Source organism: Notothenia rossii (assembly GCF_949606895.1).
Source record: "Notothenia rossii genome assembly, chromosome: 9".
Taxonomy (NCBI): Eukaryota; Metazoa; Chordata; class Actinopteri; order Perciformes; family Nototheniidae; genus Notothenia; species Notothenia rossii.
In genome coordinates this window covers 19,343,145-19,370,269 of record NC_136907.1, presented here as the reverse complement: position 1 = coordinate 19,370,269, position 27,125 = coordinate 19,343,145, and the positions used below count along the sequence as shown (strand labels likewise).

At 40.8% G+C, this 27,125-nt stretch overlaps 1 protein-coding gene across 1 annotated transcript in view; it reads right to left on the bottom strand.

Moving 5' to 3' along the window:
* The window catches only part of sgcd (sarcoglycan, delta (dystrophin-associated glycoprotein)), a 125,302-nt gene that overhangs the window by 22,912 nt on the left and 75,265 nt on the right, over positions 1 to 27,125 (bottom strand). Inside the window, exon 6 of the mRNA XM_079648201.1 lies at positions 7,489 to 7,561. Coding sequence (XP_079504327.1) covers positions 7,489 to 7,561 — 73 coding nt within the window. The remainder of the gene's footprint in view (positions 1 to 7,488; positions 7,562 to 27,125) is intronic.

Below are 27,125 nucleotides of genomic sequence, written 5' to 3'. Positions count from 1 at the left end.
GAATCCTATGGGTGACGTTACGGACCTAACGTCCATTTATATATATAGTCTATGGTTGACACCAAATGGACTTAAAAAAAGACTCCATCACCTTTTCTTAAAAATTCAAAAAAATAAAAGGTTATATTAGATTTAGAATTTGTTAGCCTACTGCAAGCGAACATACAGCTGAAATACGTGGAATCAAAACAATTGTGATTAGTCTGATATATTAAAAAACTGTATGAGAAGTGAGAATAAGCCTCCAGGTTCTGGCCATTTTCATCAAATCTTACAAAATAACTAATTACCTGAGAAATAGAGTCATTCTTTCTTTGAGAATACAGTATGACTTATTGCAAGTGCTGACCATTGGAAAAAATGCACTCTTGAGGCAATTCCACAATGGCTTCGCTTTTCGGGTCCAGAGGTCCACCCTGTTAATATATCTTGTGTAAAAGTATGAGTTTTGTCTGAGAAAATAAATATCTACAGAATTTTTCATGACAAGCTGGCTATTATATTCGGAGCTACATTGTTATGGACCAACGTCTTGGGGTAGGGTAGGCTGTAAGAGGAACAGTTGGCTATAGGGTAAATGTACATGCTGTTACATTTTAGACACATAATGGTCAGCAGCTGTTTTGTGATGTATTTTCCTTTTGACAAAAGGACTGAGTTCAAAGTAAAAAAAAAATAAAAACACATTTTCACCAGCTGTGTCTTTTCAAGCATTCAAAGGTGCTGCACACCTTAACAGGTGTTTCCATAATCTGTTTAATTAGATTTCTGCAAGGTTGAAGGTGTGAGTGCTGGGAAAAGGAGAGTGAGGGAGATGTCAATCAAGATCAAGCAAAGTCTGTACACGCCCACTCAGACAGGGAAAGTACGTGAAAACACACACATGGTAAGGAATTGATTTTTTAGAAGGAAAAGTCAATGGGTTCAACATTTATATCCTTATAAGTATTCTGAAAAATATGGATTTTCTTCTCACTCCCTCCCTGTCACGCAGCACTGTAGCTCTTTCTCCTCCATCATTTTCTGGATAAACGTCTCTCTCTCCACTGTCACACTGTCTCACTCTCTCTCTGCTCTGATTGACTGTCATCGCATCTGACAGCAGAAGTAGGGGAAAGATGATAAACAAGACGTTTACATCAAGGCGACATCGTTGGTTATCTCCACACACAAACACACACACGCACACACACACACACACACATGCACACACACACACAGTCTGTGAGTCTGTTACATTAGACTGATGTGTGTCAGGAAGCTGAACACGTTGACATCTCTCTGCCTTAGAGCCATAATCAACCCAAAACATTGTGATGATCACGATCTGTCTGTGTTGTGTTTTGTCTTGTTTAGATATGTCTTTGGTTTCCTGTCTGTGTGTATTCCCTCCTACCTGTTTACTTGATTGTGTTCACCTGTTGCCCTTGTCTTTTCTCCTCCCTCCTCACCTGTCTCTTGTTTCGTTGATTAGTCTTGTGTGTATTTAAGTTCTGTTTTTGCTGTCTGTCATTGTTGGTTCGTCGTTTGTCTGTGACTGTGTTCACCGGGGAGTGTTCTGAGTTTTGACGTTTAGCCTTGAAGTAAAGGATTTTTCAGTGTTATCTGCGTTTGGGTCCTGCTTGCTTCACTCACCGTAACAGAACCAACCAACCAAGATGGACCCAGCAGATGATCCATTTGAGGTGGAAATACATAAATGTACCTATTCTTTGTCTTTCTGCTATGGTAGGTGGAGGGGAGCGTCCAGTGTTGAGCAGAAAGAGGCTGCTCTGGCAGAGGCGCACCAGATAGCAAAAGAGAAACCATGTCTTGTGAAGTTCTTACCTGGCTGGATGATGGATATCCTCCCGACATGTGTTACCCGGCCTGCTAGCCCCAGACATGCTAGCCACCTGCCTCCCAATTCTCAAACTGACACCATACATCTCGGCGTGTTCCGTCTGGAGTCAACCTCTGCTTCTTCCCCAGTTCCTGCTCCTGTCCAGGAGCCGTTATCTGGAACTCGTCTGGTTTTTGGAGGTCCACGGAGCCTCCAAAAGGCTCCTAAGAGAAGGAGTTGCAAGTCCAGACTAGCAGCCCGAGCCTCAAAAGCCATGGTTCCGGCCCCAGCAGCCACGGATCCGGCCCCAGCAGCCATGGTTCCGGCCCCAGTTCTGGCCCCAGCAGCCATGGTTCCGGCCCCAGTTCTGGCCCCAGCAGCCATGGTTCCGGCCCCAGTTCTGGCCCCAGCAGCCATGGTTCGAGCCTCAGTCCTGGCCCCGGCAGCCATGGTTCCGGCCCTGGTTCCGGCCTCAGCAGCCATAGTCCCTCCTCCAGTCCCTTCTCTAGTCCCTCCTCTAGTCCCTTCTCCAGTCTCTCCTCTAGTCCCTTCTCAAGTCCCCTCTCTAGTTCCTCCTCTAGTCACTTCCTTAGTCCCTTCTCTGGTCCCTTCTCTGGTCCCTTCTCTAGTCCCTTTCTCTAGTCCCTTCTCTAGTCCCTTCTCAAGTCCCTACTCTAGTCCCATCTCAAGTCCCTTCTCAAGTTCCCTCTCGAGTCTCCTCTCCAGTTTCCTCTCAAGTCCCCTCTCAAGTCTCCTCTCGAGTCTCCTCTCGAGTCCCCTTTCTAGTCTCCTCTCGAGTCTCCTCTCGAGTCCTCTTTCTAGTCCCCTCTCCAGTCCCCTCTCCAGTCCCTACTGAAGTGCCGTTGGAGGTTCCGCTGGGGGTCCTGCCAGCTCCATGTCCTGTCCCGTTGGGGGTCCCGCCGACTACTCTTCTGCCGGGGGTCCTGCCAACCCTATGTCCCGTGCCGTTGGAGGCCCCACCGACGATTCTTCTGCCGGGGTTCCTGCCAACCCTGTGTCCTGTGCCGTTGGAGGTTCCGCTGGGGGTCCTGCCAGCTCCATGTCCTGTCCCGTTGGGGGTCCCACCGACTACTCTTCAACCGGGGGTCCTGCCAACCCTATGTCCTGTGCTGTTGGAGGTCCCGCCTTACAACTCTTCCGGCGGGGGATCCTGCCAACTCCATGTCCTGTCCCGTTGGGGGTCCCGCCGACTACTCGTCCTCTTCCGTGGGGGATCCTGCCGAAGCCTATCCCACCGGCTCCGGTTCCTGCCCGGCCTCCAGAACTGTCCCGTAAGCGCCTTCCTGCCCATCCTCCGGAGTTGTTCCATCACTGCCTGCTTCGCCCTCGAGCCCGGCCCCCTGAGAGCCGCGGTCTTCGCCTTCGAGCCCGGCCCCCTGAGTGCCGCGGTCTTCCCCCTCAAGCCCAGCCCCTTGAGAGCTGCGGTCTTCGCCCTCGAGCCCGGTCCCCTTAGTGCTGCGGCCTTCGCCCTCATGCTCGGCCCCCTGAGTTTGCCCGCTGTGGTCTTCGCCCCTCCATGGACTCTGCCTTTCCCCCGGACCGTCCGCCTGAGACCCCCTCCAATTGTCTCTGCCTTGCCCCGGGCCGTCCGCCCGAGACCCCCACCATGGACTCTGCCTTGCCCCCGGGCCGTCCGCCCGAGACCCCCACCATGGTCTCTGCCTTGCCCCCGGGCCGTCCGCCCGAGATCCCTTCCGGACCCTCCGCTGTGCTCCTGGGCTGTCAGCCCAAGCCCGTCCTCCTGACCCCCTCCACCCACCCTGGTGGTCCTAGTTTTGTGTCCCTCCTCCGGTCCCCCTCCACCCACCCTGCAGGACATTGTTTTTTTGTTTTGTTTTTTTGGACGTTTATTGGACTTTTGGTGTTTTGGGACGTCTGGGATCCGTCTCTTGAAGGGGGGCGGGGGGTTAATGTCACGATCTGTCTGTGTTGTGTTTTGTCTTGTTTAGATCTGTCTTTGGTTTTCTGTCTGCGTTCTGTTTGTCTTGTTTAGACCTGTTCCCTCCTACCTGTTTACTTGATTGTGTTCACCTGTTGCCCCTGTGTTTTCTCCTCCCTCCTCACCTGTCTCTTGTTTCGTTGATTAGTTTTGTGTGTATTTAAGTTCTGTTTTTGCTGTCTGTCATTGTTGGTTCGTCGTTTGTCTGTGACTGTGTTCACCAGGGAGTGTTTTGAGTTTTGACGTTTAGCCTTGAAATAAAGGATTTTTCAGTGTTATCTGCGTTTGGGTCCTGCTTGCTTCCCTCACCGTAACACTCAGGCTTGAGATGTGGCTGTTATTGTTTCCCCGTGGCAAACTGAGTCTGTAAAGCATGTTTTTTTGAGCACTTGGCAGAAAATTAACACCTTTTTAGTTGACAAAAGATGAGCTTGTTTTCCACCAAAGAACAATATATTTGTCTAATACGCTGCTCCGTTTTCCAAGGCCATTTTGATTTAGTGTCTAACCAGTTGCTGATCTCGTAATCTTTTCCCTCCCATCATTTGTTGTCCATCTAATAATGTTTATATTTCCACATCTTTTTTTTATTCAAATATTGCTCTTGCTTCTCTTTAGTCCTCCCTGACATCTTATAATTCTTCGGTTCATTTCCGGATGTGTTGGTCTTATCTTTGGGGGATCGATAAGGCGTCTGTTGCCAAAGATCGACCAATTGATCTGAAGATTACTTAACACTAACTCTGGCTTGTATACATGGAAATTACTGGAGAGGAGAGGCAACAGCCAATGGAAAAGTGTTCTTTCTACCTCCAGGAAAATGAGTAAGTATTGATATATCAGGGCTGAAAATGATGCATATACAATGTACCAGAAGTTGATCAAATTAGTCATACATTCAAACACTTTCAATGTACTTTTTTTGGAGACAGCCTAGCTTTTTCTTTGGTCATAATCATACTAAAAAGGGCTTATTTACGCAGGATGTATCAAAACAACATATTTAAGCCATTAGCAAAGCATCGATGAATCACCATTTCGCCATGCATCATGAATTCAAATATTGGCAGAGACATCTAAGTGTAGTGCTTCTGTGATTAGTACTGGAATATTAAGCAATATAACAATATCATTGTACCTGCTGTAAGCGGTATGATATAAACCCTTTATATGATAATGCATTTCATTTTCATTTGCTGCCAGCAGTGTTTTTATTGTATGAACGATTACTGGAGACTGATCCATATCCGCAGATTTCACACCTACTTTTTCCAGACGTTTTATGTTTTACATCCTCTGCTGTAATGCGCCATGAGTAATAATCAATCAAAATCAGTGGTCATTTAAAATATCTCCTTTTGTATTTTAGAGGATATATTCATCTGTCATCATACTGATCATACAGTCAATAATGCCATTGAAAAGAATATGCTACATTACAGTAACTACTTCTGGGTCTTTGTGTGTCATTCAAGCTCGGCTCTGTGTGTGTGTTTGTGTGTGGCACTAGCGCATTTTGTTTGAGCGAGAGAGAGAGAGCGGTACCGAGGATTGTTAGCATATGGTTAGCTAGCTATGCTAACGAATATAAGGAGCTTTTTCTACAATCTTTTTATAAAACAATAAGAAAATAAATGAAAAACAGGTATAAAATACAATATGACAGTAACGAAAAGTTGTTATCAATAAACAAGAATACAGTTTAAAGGGGGAGGGATTTGTAACATATCCATAAGCACTTTGGTCAACGTGGTTTGTTTTTAAATGTGCTTTATAAATAAATGTGATTGGTTGATTGATGAAGAAAAGGAAAATCTGCTTACAGTTCTGTTTCATAATGGATGTTGAGCGATCTATCCATAGATCTCTTTATTTTGCTCTCAAAGTGCACCAGATGGATGCTTTTAACTTCAACATTTAAAAATGTTGCATGCGCGAGTCATGGTCAAATATCTGGATTAAGAGGTTGCTTTTTCTTTGCACAGAATGAAAGAAAGGCGAAATGAATGGGCTGTGACTTTAGTATTTTTAAGCAGAGGTTGAGTTCAATAATTTGTAAGGCCCTCGGAGGATGTTGTAAAAATTGAAATGGCCCTTGAGAGGAAAAAGGTTCCCCACCCCTGCTTTAGATGAAAATAAGGTGCCACTCCCAACGCCCCTCTGCGAGATATTTTGTTAACCTGTTAAGCCCTGAGCCTGTTTTTCAGGTTTCAGGCTCGACAATGGTATGCCCAGAACAAATGAATATATTTTCACTTCTAAAAGGGGTAAATTAATAATCTTTTTTCTCAAAGCAATGATACACATGTGAGTTGGATATAGAAGAGTCAGAATCAATATAGATGTTTTTATTTTAAAGTCAATTCAGATTGAACATAGATTGGTTGGTGATTGGCTAATGGTTACACAAGCCAAAGAATCTTTATGACATCATAAAGTGGCCAAAATCTGAAGTGAGCGAATCTTGTCTCCTTAAACTTTCAGAATATCTTTACACAGGGGGGACACATGTTTAAGTATAAAAGACATGAACACGTGGATTTTGCATAGTAGGTGACCTTTAAAATTCCTATTGCATAAGCTCTATAAGTGTCTCTTTTTTTCCATGTAAAACCTAAGTGCGGCTGAGACGACAAAAGCGTTGTAAGTTATACAAGTTATTCACCAATACCCATTCATGAATGAAAAAAGCATAATTATATACAATATAGGAATTTTTCCCGGTTGGTATCTTTTTTGTTCAATTAATCCAATAATTAAAAAAAAATCCAGAAAACAGAGCATCTTCAATGTTTTTGAAACATTACTTTTTAAGCTAAAAATCTAATATTTAAATGTAATTTTTTATCTATGGACTAATTGTTTCAGCTCTTTTATGATCAGACACACAAATGTAGACATATATCAGTGCTGGTGTGAGATAAAGTGAGTGTTAAGGCCCTGACACACCAAGCAGTCACCAGAGAACTCGCCGATGCCGACGCTGACTGTTGCGTCGGCGTGTTCTCCTGCGTCTTGGCCATGTGTCGCACTGGAACACACCGCAAAGACTTCAACTGAGCACGTACGAACTGCGCATGCGTGAGTGGCAATAACTCTCCTTACCAGCAGGCGGCGGTAGTGTGTATTCGTCATTCAAAAGAGGCAACAACCGGAAGACAGAGAAGAAGAACAGACTACGTGATATAAACAAACAACAAATAGCGTGTGCGTTCCATTTTCACTCTCGTCCATCAAAAACATGTTTTGTGCGGTACTGGAGCTATCAGCCATTTAATTGGAGTGTTGCTTGTGGAAGACATTCTCAAGCAACCGTTTCGCTTCTCATGCACTGATTCGCTAGCTGAACAGCCAATCAGAGTTATTTCTTTGTCCGACTGCCTGTGGCCGACGCATCGGCCATGAAAGGCCAAATAAGGCATGTCACGGCCGACGGTGCGGGACAGACCAAATTGAGTTTGGGCGACAGGGCACGCTTCGTCGTCCGACTAACGAAAACGGTCGATTTCGGCCTGGTGTGTCAGGGCCTTTATACTCTGTGGAGGCTTGGGTATGTTTGTATTTATTGTGTGAGTGTAATTGTTTCATTGAATTACCACAGTATTTATGCAGTGTAGGTGCAGGACCTTTCCACACTATTAGAGATGTATTGATTGAGTGTGTATGTGTTTGATGGGTGCCAGGATTAAAACATATGCTGACTCACCTCAGCTCTTTGAAGGGCTCGGCCCTGACATGTGGCGTCTCCACCGATTTGCTGAACACGGCTCCTTCGGCCCCTGAAATCACAGAAGACAACATCAGACAGGAGGCCGTCGTCAATAGAAACCACAAACCACTCCTGTCCGATCAATGGACATAATCTCTCGGAGTCCGCTGATCTATACAGGTCCAGTCAGCGCGCACAGCGGCCCTCAGCTCACCTTGCCTCACTGATAACTCACACACATTTGATAGGGAAAAATACGCTGATGGAATATTATGAGGGGGGCTTAAAAAACCTTGTTTCATAATTCAGGGAAAAGGAAGAATAGATTTAAAGCTTCTGCTACTGCAGCAAGAGCAATACTGAACATTCTGTAAAACATGAACTCCTAATTGCAAAGTCTTTGATTTTTGGAAAACATAACATAACAGTTTTGCATTTCAATCACTGACCTCTTGTAAGGCTAATGTCAATAGCTATTCACACACATAAGCAGCAGGACAACATTCTTTGATATGATCTAGTAGTTATTTACCAAAAATAACATTTGGTCCAGTACAATAACAAGATTATTTTTTACGGGAGTCCTTTCAACCAAAGGAAATGCTTATTGTCAGCTTTCTCAAATGCAGCAAGCAATGCAGACCAGATATAAGTAGAAGTATTATAATTAAATATACAGAAAGAGAAATCTAGTTATACAAAGCACGAAAGCAGTCATGGGACAAAGTACTCAGAGCTCAGTATACAGTAATCTTGCTGACAGACAAAAAAGTGAACCGCAACCATCACCACTTTGGAGGAGGTAATAAAGGGCCACAACGCTATTAGCAGAATGATAATGCATCATAAACAGTTTAAGGGCGACACTCACTTGCAGCATATCAATACAATATCCTGTTAACACTGCAGAAAAGCAGCTTTTAATATACTTCTAACAATGTTTTCCCCCGTCCAGTTGTAAAAGGAATAGAAACGGGTAAAAATGGAAGTTCTTCAAACTTTTTTATGTCATGCTGTGCTCCTTGGTTATATTTAGTCTTGTTTGATTTCTTAAAAGACTTCCAAACCCAAGTTATATTCAACAATAGTAACATATAAACGTTCTAAAACACTTGGAAATCCTCAGTTCCTAAATCACCTGGGCCCAGGAGTTCAAAACTTGTAATCCTTATCTGATCAAATCAGATTTGGATTTTGGGGAGTTCAAAACCAAAAAACAGGATTAGGATCACTTTGATATCCGACCAGATCAGGAAATCCAATCCAAGCTTTAATCTGGATCAAATCTTCAAAATGGGTAGTTCAAACCGACAACACAGGATTGGGATCAGTTTGATCCCAAAAAACTGGATTATCCTGATCCCACCAGAGGGGTGGATTTTCAGTGGATTACCAGAGCAAAATGTACTGTACAATTTATTTAAAAATATGTTTCAATATAAATAAGATGGAAAAGTTTGTTAACTGAAATAATACACCATTTTTTGCCTTCATGGCAAATCAATTTTATTTTTCATTTTTTGGTCATGTTTCTGGTGGCCTATTTTGTTTTCAACCAAATGTTGATGACATAAATGTTTATGCTCATGAAAGTATCACAACAAAGATTGTCAATCACAAATGTAATTTAGATTAAAGAAAAAATACCTTCAACAAACAAAAAGTCCATCTGTCATCACCTTTCAAAAGTAATTGCAGACAATAGATGTCTGCAATGTGGTCTCTTGTCTTCCTTGTATTATTTTTCATATCCACTAGATGGCGATCGGTAGGATTAAAGCACTGATATTCAGGATCTAGTAATCTTGAAAAGTCGTAATCTGGTTCAGGGTGATCCTATCCTGAATTGCTTTGAACTACAGGGACAAAATCTGGCCGACTTGTCTGATCCTGGATCACAAAAAATGGGATTTCAAAATCTGATCGGATCTGATTGAGATTAAAGGTTTTGAACTCCTGGGCCCTGAAGTATGACTTGTGTTTTGTTGCTTGTTTGTGATGCAGTAAAAGCTAAAAGCAAACAAAAATCACAACAAAGTAACAATCAGTTAGCCCTCACCCCGAGGCTTTGATTGACTGTAGTGCAAATACAGCAGCACAGCTTGAGTAAACTGAAGCTTTCAGGTACATAGAGTCATCAAAGCATAAGGTGCAGATCAATGGCCATGACTAAATGGGTTTCAAATCAGTACAGGCCCTGCTGGGAATCCAAACACTTCTCAGTCTGTGACACACATCCAAGTTACACAGAATGATCCGACTTTGTCAATGCAATTGTTGCTGGTATTTACCCCTATGCGTACAGGTGAGGACCCACTGTCTCACTTTTGATATCTCCAAAACGGGCTGTCAACTGTCAAATAAACCTACATACAAGAGACCAAAATATATTCCAGTGACAGTGGAGTTTGATTGTGAGAATCCCATGTTGTTTGAAAACATTAAAAGGACCAAAATCCATATTTCCTGATTGAAAATTAGTGTAATAGAGTGTTATGGATGTCAAGAATTAATATATACATGTACATTTGACATATTTTTCAGCTCTTTAATTCATAATCTTGACACGTCAGTGTTTGTCTTTTATTTTATTCTGAAAGCTCTCCTGGAACAATGCTAAGGTGCAACAAGGCAAAAACCTAATATAGGAAGAAACAAACACTCTATTTAATGAACCATGGAGATAACATTTAAGATACAAAAGTATGATGACAATACATCTCTGAGCTTATAATTACATTACATATATACTGTAGTACACATGGGAAAGGCAGGTAACAGAAGGACTTCCCAGTGGCTTAATTTATAAACTTGGATTCAGACTTTTGCCCACATTTGAGATTATTATAATTATTTAAACTAGTCTAGTTTTGTGCTCATTGATGGCTGTTTCAACAGTCAAAAAAGCAATTGAGCCACTCAAAGCTTTGCTGGCGTAACATAATATAAAATCCTCTGTGGATAAGGGAATATTGGGAAAGCCATCATAAAGTGCAGCAATGGTAACTTATAAATGTCATTTTAAATGTGCAACCCAAACTAGCATGGAAAACTTTTTATTATTAAAATCAATTATGTTGATGCCAGCTGGACAGATTTAGCTGTGGGAGGAGAAGTTTGACAAGTTTGTCAAGTTTGCGTATTTTTCAGTTAAACAGGCATTTAATGGTTGAGTTTCCCCTTATTTCTGGAGATATTTACAACACTCACATTCCTCCTGGGGGCTCTTCATAACACCGCTCAAGCTGTTGAGAAGTAAGGGAAATAAAATATCTTTACGCAATGCAGAACCTTCGTCTCGCCCATGTGGAATAGATAACTCTAGTCCTAATGACTGAAGGTGGATTGTTCAAATGCTGCTTGAAGTGACCAGGTTTTATTGGTTCTGTTAATCCTTAAAAATACACTAGCCATAGCATGAAATATCTAACTAATGACAGTGGTGTAGTGATGAAATAGCCAATCCTGAAGTTAGCATTGCAAGGACTCTCTAAAGAAAAGCATGGGAATATATCATTGGATTTGCAAGAAATAAGATCTGTGGCAAACAAACGCTTGTGGTATTTAAACGTTTTGTCCGGGAGGATAATCTTCACAATTAACACTATCGTTTATGATCTTTGTAACGTTACTACAATCGCTAACAGCTTCAAACAAACTACATCAGGTCTGCATGACTTCATGTTCTGCACGCTTAACCAAAGGCTGCTGATGTTCAGTGTGATGGCGTTAGCACCTTACATTTTTAAGACACATTTACAGTTCGTAGAAGCTATGGACATGATGTCTTTATTTTGTAGAACAAAATGTCTCTTAAGCTTGTGTGAACCACAGACTGTATTTCAGTCATCTAACCAAAAACACATTCATAAAAACTTTAACGGTGTGACACCATGGCAACAGGACGTGGTAAAATGCTGACTAATTGTAGGACTCATTACTGCACCATTCTATGGAGGGACTCCATTCATCTTGTTCACAACAGTTTATCTCGTTGTATTCAGTGCAGGTACACCGCCATACGGCATGCTGGGTGCAGCGACTGACATTTTTGTAAGCATTTGCACCCAACTGACCCTTAAACTTCAGCTTTACAAGGGGATGCAGTTATTTCATGGCAGCTTTATTGCTCAGGACCCCAGGAGTGTAATGTAGTGTGTGTTTGTTTGTGTAGTGTGCAGTTGTTGATGGGTGGTCCACAGGGTTGGGTTGTAACGGAATACATGTAACGGCGTTACGTAATCCGAATACAAAAATCAAGTAACTCTATTCAGCTCGCGTTACATTTGAAAAACGAGTAATCTGATTATAGTTACTTTCGTAAACCTGAAGTGAATACATTTTGGATTACTTATTGGAATTATTGTTGGAAAGATTTCCTCACAACTTTTAATATTCATTATTAAAGTTACAGCCGAATCGTCACAGCGCAAACATTTTTTTACCGCCGCAGATGGACCAAAAAAGGGAGCGTCTGAAAAAAAAGGGGCGGGTCCGCTCAGTGAAACAAGAACAACGAAACATGGAGGAACAAAAGTCTGCGTTTAAGTCGTGTGTGTGTAGAGGTGTGTGTGGTTAAAACACATCAGCCTGCGGTCGTCCTTTAGCCTTATGATTCTGAAGGTAAACACAGCGAAGGCGGTGCGCTCCTCTTCTCAGAGGCTGAGTTAACCCTCCCGCTGCCTCCTGGTGCTGCAGAGATTTCATGAAGTGAAGGAGGTTTTCCTTCTATAAAACAGCTGTGGGCAGCAGATACTGTGAGTGTCACGGACATGAATTCATAGATCAAGGCAGACTGGTGAACAGAGTCTCCTGTTTTGCCGATCCGGTGCTTAAACAAATATAGCTCTACACCCCTGGCCGACATGTCCTTAAAATGAAGTCCCGCCAACACTGGCAGGACAGAAGGCGACACGCCCGTTCTAAACCATGTCCCTCACTCCTCACATCCCAAGCTGCAGCCCCAAAAAGTGTATTATGTTGTTGCATCGTTTCAGATGTTATGTTTCAGTTGTGCTCTTGATAAGTCATTCAAACAGTAAAAATACGTTCAGTTTCCTTTTGCTTTTTGTGTCTCCTGTTCACCAAAACATACCCATCTGTTATGGAAAATGAAAGTAATCCAAAAGTAATCTAAAAGTAATCTGATTACGTTACTTTTTTTAAGAAGCGTAACTGTATTCGGATTACTTTCAGAGCCATGTATTCAGTAATCAGTAACTGATTGAATTTACAAAGTAACCCTCCCAACCCTGGTGGTCCATGAGAAAGCTTAGCAATAGGCCTGACCCAAGCACTTTGATCACATTGGGTATAATTGGGTAACTTTGCCCAGCCAGTATTTGACAAAAAAGTTCTTATTAGGAAATAAAGGACAAGTGCTTTGTTTTGGGGGATTTTAAATATGAATTCCTCAGGTTTCCTTATAAGTTAAAGAAATGGTGGGCTTTCAAAGGGAAAAGAAAAACGACTTTTTCTATTATCTCATGAAAGCTCCAGTGACATTTAAATACCTGTTCAGTCAGTTAGAGCTAGAATACAGAGAGGAGGATGTAAAGTGAAGTGGAAGCCTCGGTGCGTGTCATTGACTCTTTCCTGCAGTAAAGTGAGTGAAGATGAAACAGAAGCCTAACATTAGAAATCCCGGCACTCAGTTGGAATAAAAAGAACAAAAAGCTCTTTACTTTGCTCCTGGCTGTCACGCTGTCTACAATAGCTAGTTTAAAGGATAAAACCAATATCATTTAACTTAATTCATACTACCATTTATATAGCACTATAGAAAGTCCGAACAGACTATTGTAATTCTCTACAATGCTTTGTGTATGTATTTCTTATTTTATTTTAATGATTACTTCAATTTTCAAATACACATCAACACAAGGGTCTCCAGTAAAATGTATAACTATAAATAGTTACTTTATATTGTAAATAATTGTGCTTTATTCCACAGCAGTATGACATTAACCTGTAGTTTGGTTCACTAAATAGTACTAGAAAATGGGATTATTTCTGTGAAGATTTGACCATATAGAACAGCAAAACCTTGCAATCAGGGAAATAGACATGCAATGTTGCTGAATTGATCTAAAATGTATCTTAAATCCATAAGGGAAGTAGTTCAATTTGGTGAAATGTGTTCAGCAAAGTTTAACCTATTAGACCTGGAAAAGACTAAAACCTTTTAAAAAAAATAATCAATAGAGTTCACATGCGGCAAATAATGCATGTTCTCCTGTTCATGAATTCATGGTCAACCTAACAGATATTGATGGCTTTCTAAGTAACTGCTCTAAAACATACTGGGATATTCAATTGTGTATTAGCCTCAAGAAACACTATTTATCCTAGGATAGTATACAGTCTATTGTCTTATACATAGGGTATAATATATTGGTGGTTGGAAATGTTTGTATGTTAGGTTCATGTCAACTAATATGAACTAATAGATTTTAAAACGCACATATATCAGTTTCAGTTTAAAACACATGTGAGGGTGAGGCACTAGTTATGTATTACACATTGATGAAGATTATAAGGACAAGACATTTGCTTGTACTAAATGTCACATATTATTGACTTTATGACACTGCAGATGTTTGTATTTTGGCTCAGCTCACGTTATTTGTATTCAGCAGAGTGTGACGACTCCATTTATGTGCACCTCTGTGCATAAAACTTGATCTATCTGATTTTCGGATCACACGCTCAACATGAATACCGAGCAGACAGCAGCAATACGTCACAGCTCTGACATGTTCATAGACCAATTGGGGGGGGGGGGGGGGCGGTGAGAATATAAATGATGCCATTAAAGATTAGGGGTCTGTGTGAGCAGCTGTGTGTCCATGTGTATCTGTGTATATGTGTGTATGCGGCAGTCGTGAGACCAGGGCTGGATATCATCAGTTTTGGCCTGAAGTACCTGAGAGGTGATGAAATACAGAGACAAATAGCACACAGAAAAGCCGCCCTCCAGGAATAATTCCAATGATTGGTGATGGTTGTGGACGATACATGACTTGCAACAATAACTAGAAATTCAAATCCTGCATTTATCTTCATGCATTTCAGTACATATTGCTGAATGGTTTTGCTTTTCCATCTACAACAGCGGTAGCGAGCCTGGTAGAAGGCACATAAATTAGATTCCACTGCAAAGATGTAGTAGTCTTTCATAGAAAATGCTATTTATTCGAGTTTCCTGCATAACTAAAAAAACGAGAGATAGTGAGTATGAAAAAGACAAAGAGTTTTATAGTTTTTAAACCAATTCATCACTGAACTAAAATGAGCAAAGTATTGGTCTCATGGAGCACTGGTGTGGTACTTGCACCTGATTGGCTTTATCTACTTCATTTATGATTCCTATCACCGGCTCATTAGTCTGCTTTTTGTCTACTTGCTGACTCACACAGTATCTTGAGAAGCCTTTAAAAACTGTCGCTGTCATTATTAACGGCCACTTCCTAATACAGCTTTGTCATCATATTAATGTTTATTTAACAAAGTTCTCATATTCAAGTACGTGTTCTCACTTGATGTTTTTTATAGCTATTCTACAAACAGTAGAGCCTTCCCTGGCAAATCAAAATGTACATCCATGTGCTACAGGGTCATTTCCTGTATGACAGACTTAACTACTGATACATTAGCATAATATCTCAAATGTTCACCCCTACAATGAGACTCCATGGCCTGCTTCTAGTTGGACAACACATTTCATCACTGCTTAGCTTACACACAGTTACCATCAAGTGAAAATAAAACTAAAGAAGTCTCTGCAAATCCATCCTTGATCCCTTTCAAATGAAGAAAAAGTTGTTCTCATCTCCTGCTAGAAGTGAACATATATGGCTGCTGCTGATGTGATACTGATAAAAGAAGGATATTAAATCTAAAAGTTGAGTCCAACCTAATAGAAAAGGACAATGCCTACACTATTAGATTACATTTACACAGTGTTTTGCTGAATTTATTGCATGCAGTCACGCACATGCAGGTACCCAGACACACATACTCATATATTACATTTCCCCCTGATACATGTGAGCTGGATTAGCCTGAATATTCACACAGCTCATCTTAACCTATGTACTGTTACGTGATGACTGTTCAGCATCACAACCCCACTGGAGCTGTAGCATGCCAGTTAAACTTTGACAGCAGGTTATAAACCCTGCAGCCAGGCGCTAAACGAATCTGTGTTGCTAGATGTCTAACTGTGAAATTATGATCACTGACCGGACGGCCAACTGCATGAAACACTTTCATCCTGTCAGGGAAAATCCTACTCTCAAGCTGTTAGATAAAACCGATTTGTGATATTTTGTGCGTTCTTTTGAAGTGTTGTAATGTACTCTCATGGTGTACCCACTTTCCCCACAATCTGCCTCAACCATCTCTACTGCAAATGACGATTGCCTACATTTTCCAAAATGACTTTGAGACCTTTGAGGTTGTTGCGTGTATTCTAGAGAATAGAGTGATTATTCAGCAGTTTTATTGCTACTAGTAACTACATAACAATATAGCTTTTTATGTTGATGTTATGTGCTTTTTGATAATGGATTAATTCCAATAGGAATGTTTCAAATCAACATTTTGAGGTGCCGTGACATGTCCTTTAGTTTGATTTTTAAATGTAATCCCTCATTGTTGAAAACATATGGAAAATCCTGAATGTACAATAAAGTACATAAAAAGTCTAATGTTGTCTTTATAAACGTGGTATTTCTGAGTAGAATTTCTAAAATTGGCTGAATTGGTCATCCAGCCTTTTGACCTACTGTATTGAAGGTTTTGGAAATATCAACTCCTGGAGGCAAGTATTTACCATCATGTAGACAGAAAAACCTGTCTCTAAGTATCCTGCAGCTCAGGGAAGTTTAATAATCTCCATTTTAATATTTTCTCTCTTTTACCTGTATTATCTTCCACTCTCAGTCTATAATTAATATTATTCCCTTTTTGAACTCCAGTCAGACTTGGAGGGCAGCAAAAACTTCTAGAAACCAGACCCCTGCCGAGATGCTTTGTCCTTTCTCCTCTCAATGCTGAAAGATATCAGTAGCTTTTATTGAGGGGGATAATTCACCACCTTGACAGTAAGTTTAGGCTGTCAAATAGTATTTGCAGCAAACACATTAGAACAGAAAGTGAAGAGAGGAAATTAGTTCAAAGTAAGTACTACATTTAGAAGTAAACAGCAAAAGTGGAGATGGAGGAGTGGAGGAAAAAAGAAGAATAACAATGTGAGAAAGCACTCCCACATAAAAAAGAATGAGAAGATAAGCATGGCAGCAGCTGACAGATGGATTTCTCTTGCTCAGCTCAAGTTCGACTCGTCACATACAGTATGCAGCGGGTGGATTATAGCCCGCTAGGAAAGACGTGACAAGCCACCGACAAGTTCCTACACTGCAGGTGAATATCAATCATTTACACTGGGTCATATCCCTCCACAACTTCTGCCTGCTATTTCTTTTCTTTCCCCCTACCTAAATATGCTGACTGAGTGCAGAGATACTGCCACCGGAGTGACAGGCGTGCCCGACAGTGATCGGTGAGAAAGCAAGAGACATTTTAACAACGACGGTGTGGCATCGACCACAGAGGATACACAGCTGTCCTCCACAATGTCAGCTGCAACATCAATCTCAGGCTGCACGCGGTGACTACCTGTCATCCAGAGTAGAATAATACAGAAACAACAGTGCTGGTGCATCTTTGGAGGCACTGCCAGTGGTTTGGAGGATTAGAGAGCCGTTGATTCAGGACAGTTCATACGCTTGCATTTGTCAAGACTGGTTGGGGATCAGAGGTTGAGATGTGGGTCTAAAGAGGCAGGAGGAGTGTTTTATACAATAGCAGACAGCTACCGGGATGCAGGTCATCATCAGCCTTGTTCTCCACAGGCTGCTATATAAAGCTGTGCTGAAAATGCCAAATGATCTTACTCCAGGTCATAAACCTGACCCCAGATCTGTGCAGGATTCCCCTCTCCCACTGCCTCCTATTAAGTCTGTTCTGCTCTGACTCTGCCTCTCTAAATGTGCACACCATGTTACTTCCAGAGCACTCTCACGATTTTGAGCTTCTCCCACAAGAGTTTTTTAAAATCAAAACAAAAGTGATAACTCATAATGAAGTTGTCCTCTAAAATTAGTTTTAAAGGTGGACGCTCAAACTAAACGAGTTAAATACTGATGTTATATTTAAACGAGAGAACTTTGCTTGTCTGTTGTGAAACTTTCACAAAGATTGGCTTCTTTAGACAAAATAATAGGTCAAAATGTAAGTAGAACATTTTTTTTAGGAACAATTAAAAAAAATAAGACTTCATTATTTATTATTTTTAAAAAAACGCAAACATATCATGATCACGTCACTACTATCCTGCTAAAGTCATGCGAACACACTAGAGTTTTAAAGTAATGTTCTTGTTTTAGTGGCAGTTTTAACGCAGAAAGGGTGATAACACACATCCTCTCACAGGACAAACAAGCAACATGACTGTCTGGAGGATATCATGAGGGCATGCAGTGCAGATAGAGGAGTGATGACAGAGAAAAGAGAGAGAGAGACAGACAGATGAACATCACTGAGCCTACAGGTAACATCCTTCAAATCTTAAACAGAGATCGTAAAAGATAAGTAAAGAGCCCGAACCTGTCTGTCTGTCTGTCTGTCTGTGTGTCTGTCTGTCTGTGTGTCTGTCTGTCTGTGTGTCTGTTTGTCTGTGTGTCTGTGTGTCTGTCTGTCTGTGTGTCTGTTTGTCTGTGTGTCTGTGTGTCTGTCTGTCTGTCTGTCTGTCTGTCTGTCTGTAACTAATAGTGTGTGTGTAACGTGTGTGTGTGTGTGTGTGTGTGTGTGTGTGTGTGTGTGTGTGTGTGTGTGTGTGTGTGTGTGTGTGTGTGTGTGTGTGTGTGTGTGTGTGTGTATGTGTGTGTGTGTGTGTGTGTGTGTGTGTGTGTGTGTGTGTGTGTGTGTGTGTGTGTGTGTGTGTGTGTGTGTGTGTTTGAAGCCTGCAGCCTGCGGGGCGGCAGTAATGAAGTCCTGAGCCTCTAATGGGAAAGAATGATAGTGAGCAGGACGTTTGATATTCCTTTGCAAATGGGCCTGCAGGGGACTTCGACTTTAAGAGTGTTGGGCCAAGCTGATTAGCAAGGCAGGGAATGTGTGTGGGTGTGTGTGTTTCTGTGTGTGTTTTAAGATCATTTCTATTCATTCATTTGCATTAGAGGCATCTTGAAAATAGCATATACATCAAAACGTCTTTGAATGCTTGTAATATAATAATATAATTGTAATATATTCGGAGTGTCTGATCTGGCGGGTCAACATAGCTGAAGCTGATCTAAATGTCCATTTTCATTCGTTCTGCTCCACTACAAAATTCACTTTACAGAACGACGATCGCAGTGTGTCATAGCACATTAAATGATTGAACAGCGTCATTCTTTAGACTTTTCACTTTGACAGTGTATGGCCAAAGTTATCACTCTATTTCCAAGCGTCAGGCTCCATGTTTAATTTTTTTATTCTTGTGAGGTAAAGAAGTCGACTTAAAGTCAATCGATCAAATCATACACTTAAAGTAATATGTAAATAGTGAATGTTTTCTTTCTATTTAATTTCATTCTCTGGCACTAACGTCTAAACCTAGTAACGCAGCAACAACATCCTCCCATGCTTTACAGCTTTATGTGGGGGTCAGGCACTTGAACGTGCATAATGACTCAATAATCCAAAAGTGTTAATTAATAGATGAAATAAAGACCGTAGGCATATCTAAGCAAAGTATCACTTTTTATATCCTTGTTCTTTCATCAATGGTTACATCCAATTGCATTAATTTGGTATGAATTCCTGGCAAATATGTGTTCAATGAACACAAAATGAAGAAACCAAATAGTTTGACGGAATAGAAGTTGCGTGCAAGTCTCTGGGAGATTGTTTTCTTAACCCCATTAATATCACTCTGTCAATCAACAGACCGAGATTTAAAACATAATCAATTTAGAGCTAAACTTTAGTTTTTTAATATTTATTTAATGTTTCAAATTGAATTGAAGTAAAAGCTAGAAGCTTTCTTAAGCTTTAATATACATTTGCTTATTTTTTTATCACATGCTATCCTTACAGTAAACCACAGAGAAGTTCTTCTGCTAACCTCTCTTTATTGCCATGTTGCTTTAACAAAGTTAACTAAAGTGTCATTGGCAGCCTCCCAGTTCTAGACACGATTAGATCCGAAAAGTACTTCACACACTGCCGGTGCCCCCTCGGTCTGGGGTGTTATCATTGGGTGTAAAAACAAGACAGATTTCTTATCCGGCTAATGGCAGTGCACACATGTAGTTAAATGTTAATGTAAGCGTATAAAATGGATTCTGGGGTTTTATCAAGACTTAAAAGTACAACGTTGTGAATGACAAGCGATTATAATCGTTCTTATCTGTGACTTTCCAAACCTTGCAGGTCACGGCTGTATTTGTGACGTTTTTTTCAGAACCATTAACGGCTACGGAGGGAACCTGTCTGACTATTAACAACATTTCCTTTCATGGGCTTCTTAACTGCGGTGTAATCTGCCGCCCAGTCGATGAGAAGCCTGCAGACTCAGATCGATACGGCCCACCTGCATTTACACACCGCTCGCCGTCTCCTCGCTCACTCTTTACCACTTTGTTCTCCACCCATCCTCTCGTCATAATCCTCTCTCTCTATTTGCCTCGTAAACATGTACAAACAGACTCCAAGAGGGATCGATAAAACCCATTCCGGGGGTTTTATTTCAACTTCTTACAGCCAAAATATTACGCCTCCTCCTATGAAATGATTTCATCAGTAGGTTTTCTCAAACCCAACCTCGGATGTGGTCTTACTTTCTTTCTTTATGTTTTGTCTTCTTCCATTCCTCACTTTACTTTTTCTTCTGCTACTTATGACATCATTGTTTCAATGCTTTAGATTTCTTCTCCATATTCTTTCCTTTATTCATTCTGTACCCTCTCTCCCACTTCCTTATTCTTCTAGTTTTCCCCTTCCCTCCGTCCCTCCTCTGTCATCCAACATAACTCGTCTCCCCTCTCCCCAGTACTTAATGCAGTCATCTCTTTGCTTATTTATTTCCTTTCTTCTTGTGTCCATCCTTATCTCTTCATCTCGCTCCGCCTCACTTCTTATACTAATCTTTCCCGCAGTTGACCCGTTCATTTATTATTTTCTGCCTCATCTCCTTTTCCTTCCACCATCTTTTCCTTTACCTCCCCAAGGAGTCTTCTTCGCTCCATTCTCTCTCCTACCTGCTTCCCCTTCTCTCATCTCCCTCATTATCCTCATTTCATGCTCTAACTTACCATAACACCGACTTTACCCTCCATTTTCGTATCACTTGCATTATTTCACGACGCCCTTCATTAATGCCCTTCTCACTCATTTTCTTTTAAGATTTATTTTCTGAAATTCCTGTATTTTTCATAGTTTGCTTTACTTTCCCACTCAGTCACTCACTAGCACTCTTTTCATTTCTTTATTCTTTCATTTTGTGTCACAGCTCCACGTCTTTCCTCATCACTACCTGTTTATGTGCAGACTGGTATTACAAAATGGAGTAGGAATAACACAAACATATCTTAGTATATGAGTGTTATCAGTACACAATTATTTCTGTTGCGTGACTTCAACAAAAAGACTGGAATTGTGTCCCTTGAAAAAAAAAAAAGTCAACCTTCAATTTATCTAACACAAAACAATTTAACCACAAACACAAACCTTTCCAAGCAAGTCATTTAGTTTGTATTCACAATGCTAACCATGTGTTTAAAACTTGATCCTGCATCTCTATGTGAACAGCGGGGAATGAGAACGAGGTCACAGACAATCCATAAATCGCACAGACATGACAAGCAAAATGTTCTTAAAAGTGTTGTACTATTCATACGCCTTCCCATGAGACTACATTGCCATGTGCGCTTCTTCCCTTGTTTATCCTGTTGTTCTTTTGCTCCTTCTCCACATTCCTCTCTGTCCTCATTTTGCTTCTCTCTTCCTCCCTCCCTTCAGTTTCATCCACTCTCCATCCCTTTAAGAATCCCTTCCTTTTTTGTTCCAGAATTCGTCCTTTATTGCACCTTTCCTTTTCTTCATTTTCATCTCGGTTCTGTGCCTTATTCACTCAACTTGCTATATACTGTCCTCATTTCCTTCCTTTCTGGTGGCTCAGTTTTTTATTCACTCCCTTGTTTTACACATCATTCCTTACCTCCATTTCTTGCTTCTGCACAACACTCTACTCTCCATGTTCCTTTTCTTCTTCTGTTTATTTGTCATTTGAACCTGCGCTTATTCCTTTCCATTACCTGTTTCTTCTTTCCTCTGTCTCATTTTCCCCTGTCAGATGCCGTCTCTCCCTTTGTGTTTGCTCTTGTCCCTCCCTTAGTTTTCTGCCGTCCGCGACTCAGATCAATCAGGAACTTATGAAGCATGCAGCAGGATAAATCAGCAGTGTTTGGAGGCCTCATGAAGATTCACTTAATGGTATTTCATGTCGGCAGGCGAATGGTACTGATAAGGAACAGCAGCATCAGAGAGAGGGAGAGAGAGAGAGAGAACTGGGGTGAGGAGAAGAAGGAGGAGGAGGAGGAGGAGGAGAAGAGGAAAATGGGGGCAGAGAGAAAAATGTGATGGATAAAGAAATGCCCGGAGTAAAGGCAGTAAATAAAACAAAGTAAAATTGGAGAAGAAAGATTAACAGTCTTTATAAAGCCCATAAAATAGCATTCACACTCAAATTTCAGGCCATCTGCCACTGAGAAGTTATTTTGTTTACCCAGACCCGAGCCATTGGTGGCGGGGAATTATGGGTATTAGAGAAAATAGGGTATTATAATAAAATATATATTACAGAGCCAGGGGGGAACCCACAATACTGCTGAGCTTTTGCACAAGTCTAACCTTTCTAATGGTTATTGTACGCACATGTGTACTGTGAGCTACTGCCAAGGTGAAACCCCCGAGGGAAATACTGCAGTGCCTCAAAGAATACACTGAGTCATTTATGGCTCACAAAGTTGTGGTTGAATAAATTGATGTAGAAGTTTGTGAAATGTCAGTGACTTAAAAAAAATAGGGTGGGGACAGGCATTGATGATCGAATCACCAGGTTAAGATTCTCCTTTGATTGATCAGTATCAGAATCAGAAACAGGTTTGTTACCAGGTAGGTTGACTCGTACGAGGAATTTGCAAAAATATAAACGAATACATATTACAAATAATATAGTAAAATATAGCAGTATTTACATAGAAATAGAATGGATTAAAATTGAATAAAATGTGGAATAAGATTCGGCAGTAATACAAAATAAAATAAAACAGATATTGTGTACATCAATGTAAAGATGATATAACATGCAACTGTCCCCCGTAGGCCACCGTAGTAAATTATGAGCTGTCAAACATGAGAGTGAAAAGTGGAGTGCCATTGAATATGGAAAGGAATAAATAGGAAGGCCGTCAACATTAAACACACCAAAACGTATTAATACTATACAGTTATATCAAACTACTGTGGTCCACAGCTGTTTCATGCGTGTTACAGCCCAGAGTGGCTTTGTATAGAGAATTGTATGTTTTCTCCAGACTGTCAGTCAGGTGAAGTTGCTGCGAGCTGCTGGGGGAAATGACGGAGCAGCTCAAAACGCTGTGGAGCCTCTGATGTGTTTTTCTATTAGGTCTATAAGCCAACCAACCATCTGTTCCAAAAAACCTTCCTCTGGGAGACCCGGGCCATTAAGAACACAACTAGCCGTCACCTTAAAAGGTTCGTCACAAAAAGCTGTCAACCCTCTCCCCCAACACACACTCAAACAAACACACACAACACAGACACATTCAAATTCAAAGTCAAACTTTGCTCCAGACACTCTAGACTCCCTCTCCAGGGGGATCTCACTCTGCTCCTGCAATCCCAGAGCTTCCACCAAGTGTTGTGTGAACACACACACACACACACACACACACACACACACACACACACACACACACACACACACACACACACACACACACACACACACACACACACACACACACACACACACACACAGACACACACACACACACACACACACACACACACACACACACACACACACACACACACACACACACACACACACACACACACACACACACAATAATACACAAACACGCGGGCATAGGAATAAAGCTCACTTTTAATTAGGATTGCGTCAGCACATTTACAATATGTCAGAGCAATTCAAACACCATCCAAAGTTAATTTTCTAACAAATAGAAAGACTGCAAGCACACTGAAAATGTCAGGCTGCATGCTCGTCTATAATTAACAGGATTCTGGGCTAAATGGTCAATTATGTTCAGCAAGTCTCAGTGTAATACATTTGTTCAACAATCTCAACATGTGGAGCAACAGAGAACAGCATCGCATCCCAGCGTGAAGCCATCATGGTCTCATACCGCACACAGAAACTAACAAATCTGACACTGGACACACAACCGTTATGCATGTGGATTCTTTAAATATTTACAATTACTTTTGCTAAGATGATTAGTTAGTTATTGTACCTTATTATTACTAGTCTTTTTGTTTTGGGCGTAAAATATGACAAGCATATTCTTGAGTTCCAGCGTCTGAATTGTCAAAGTATGATTTTTTTCGTTTTATAAAATAGTGATTTTTCAGGGGGGATTTGTTGACTGTTAAAAGATCTAAAGATGTCAATTATACTTTTCCCAAAAGGACCATACTAAACAATATAGTAGGTTATGACAGTTAGTCAGAACTTAAATGTTGTAAATGATCTATATTAGTACGAAAGGAAATAAATTATATATTTAACACAAATGTTATGTTACTAACACATTAACCTCTTCCTACTGGTTCAGATTGACACTCCACAAAAAGTAAAAAGCAGCAACTTTGAACGTCAGTAAGATTTATTTTACATTTAGAAATTTATTTTCCTTCCAACAATGATATCTGTTCTCAACAGACACTTTGTGGCACAGTGGGAGTGTAAGAGCAAGTGTAGCAATTTAAGCACATGAAACACTCTTTTTGGTCCTGTTCTTTGTCGCCCTTCATTAAATGAATGCTATTAGCTGCAAGTTAGATTGAAGAGCAGAATATCCCCTCATCGTTTGTAATAAGGAACCTCCTGCAAGTCGCTGCTGAACATGCTCCAGATGGCCCATAACATGGAAATTAGTGCCATCCTTCTGGCTGCGCCGCATCTCCTTCCATTTACCAACACAATTACATATATTTGTATCCGAGCCACAAGAGCCAATGCATGTACTACTTGAGGTCCCTTTAGCACATCCTGCAGTTCTACACTCACTTCAGTACCTCAACCTCCTTGCTGGTTTTATCCTTTATATAGCTCAATATCACAGATTTGCCCAAGGGATTTTACACAGCATAGGACATATACTGTTCTTAAACCTTAAATTAGTTAAAACTCCGCTGAAAAACGTTTTACGTCTTCCATTTTTCTTCTTTGCTTCCACTATTTCCTTCCTCACTGCCTTCCCTCCTTACTTCCTATACGTTATTTTCTTCCCTATACCCATTTATTCTCACAAAGCACAACTTCCTCTCTGTCTGTCTGTATATCACTCCTTTTTCTTTCTTTTCTTTCTTTCTTTCTTTCTTTGTGTCCGTCTGAAATGATTTTCTTCTTAATAACTCTAGTTATTAACCAGGGAGGAGATGAGAGAGCAGGAGGATAAAGGTGCATGTTGGACTTGATGTACAGCTGATGAGGGTCAGGGGCTGGACAGGGCCCCAGGCGGCATTCTCAGAACAGGACAGTGAGATTGCACATTATCGTGAATATATATTTAGCTCTCCTCCATCTCATTACAGAAAGTCAATGAGAGAGCTAGAGGAGGATCTGGGCAGAACAGAGCAAAACGAGCCACCGGACACATTTAACAAGTGGAGCCTGCAGCACTGACAGGCGATTAAAACCCTCCTTTCACAACGGAAAAAAGGAGAACTTCAATCAGAAATTGCTTAATTATAAATGAGAACAGTGTGATTTTGAAAAGGCGGGATGTGATTGAAATGATTGAATGTTCAGATTTAAGGAGGGTTAATACTTGCACTTAATAGCTCAACAGATAGTTTTAAAGCCAATACTGATGAAAAAATGATATCAGTTTATTAGATATCTTGAAGAAAACTGCACGAAAAAAATATTAAGAAATTAAATATTAAGTGTTTTATTGCATGAGGTGGGATGTTTTTGAAAGTCCTTCAGGGCAAGTGTGTCACATGACTTCCAATATTTCAACTGCATCACGGCCCAGTACTGTTCATGGGGTTTCAGCCTCACATTTCTGCATGCAGCATAGAGGAAGATTCAATGAGAAAATCACCTCCAATGGTGATCCTGTCAAAGAAGTCATTAATGTTCCAATTTGAAAGTCATGGTTTAACTGTTTCCCTTTTTAATGGTCATAAATCATTGGATTCATGGATTATTGAATGAACTACAGTGTGCAGTACTTTAATCTAGCTCATTGAATGCAGAGACAAATGAAAAATAACCGAACGGACACAAGAAAGCTCTTGGCCTGTGACCACTATGACTGTTAAATCACATACTTATGATAAAATCCTCACTGTGTATGCCTCCCCTTCAATCAGTGCCTGTTATAATGCTAATGAGAGAGCCATATGGCAGACACAAACACAAATGAGGGCAGCGCTCGGGCAAATGACAAGCAGCAGAGTATTTACACAACAAACAAAAAAAATCCTTGCTGACAATTAGAACACGATGTGTAGGTGGGACGACTCGTGTTTGTCTTGTTGTTCATGTTTGCTTTCCTGTGTGTGCATTAATCAGTTTCTCTGCAGCTGTTCCAGTCAAAGTGAAACACGCCAAGGTGAGAGAAGGGAGGGCATCATTTAGAGCTTCTTAACCTCAGGGTCGAAATCCAATTTGTAGTCACTCACTCAATGTGAGTTGATTTTGTAGAATAGGAAAATTACTAAACACTTTTTAGATATGTCTCTAACCATCTGTTGGATGTAAAAAACGCATAGCAATAATGAAACAACGCTAATGTCACTTGCTTAGGTGGAATGGTCGGCATATCAACAAAAAGGGAGCTGATGGCTGATAGGAAAAACAGTTTTTCTTTTGTTATGATTTTGTATAGAAAAGGCTTTTTAGGCCAATGTACACCACTTGACACCACAATGCAAAGTGTGGAAATTATGTCAAAATACATATACAGCACTTTTCCCGAGGGCTTGGCTTGCAAAAATTACGATTATAAAGTTCTTTTTCCGACCGAAAATATATTTTCGTCTAAATGTATATGTGTGGTTTATTCCCTGGACTGTTTGTGCAGGCTGTTTATTCAGGATATGCCATCTGTACCGACTTTGTAGCAAAGCAGCAATGTACACATCAGTTGTGTGTTGTGTGATAGCTCCAAGTCCGACTGATCTTCAGCTCTGTTATCTTGCTCCAGACCCAGATATCCATAACCGGTCACATAAACCTCAAGATGAGCAGCAACCTTTCACTGAAGTAGACATTTGTTTTACTTGCAGGGATATTTCTTCAT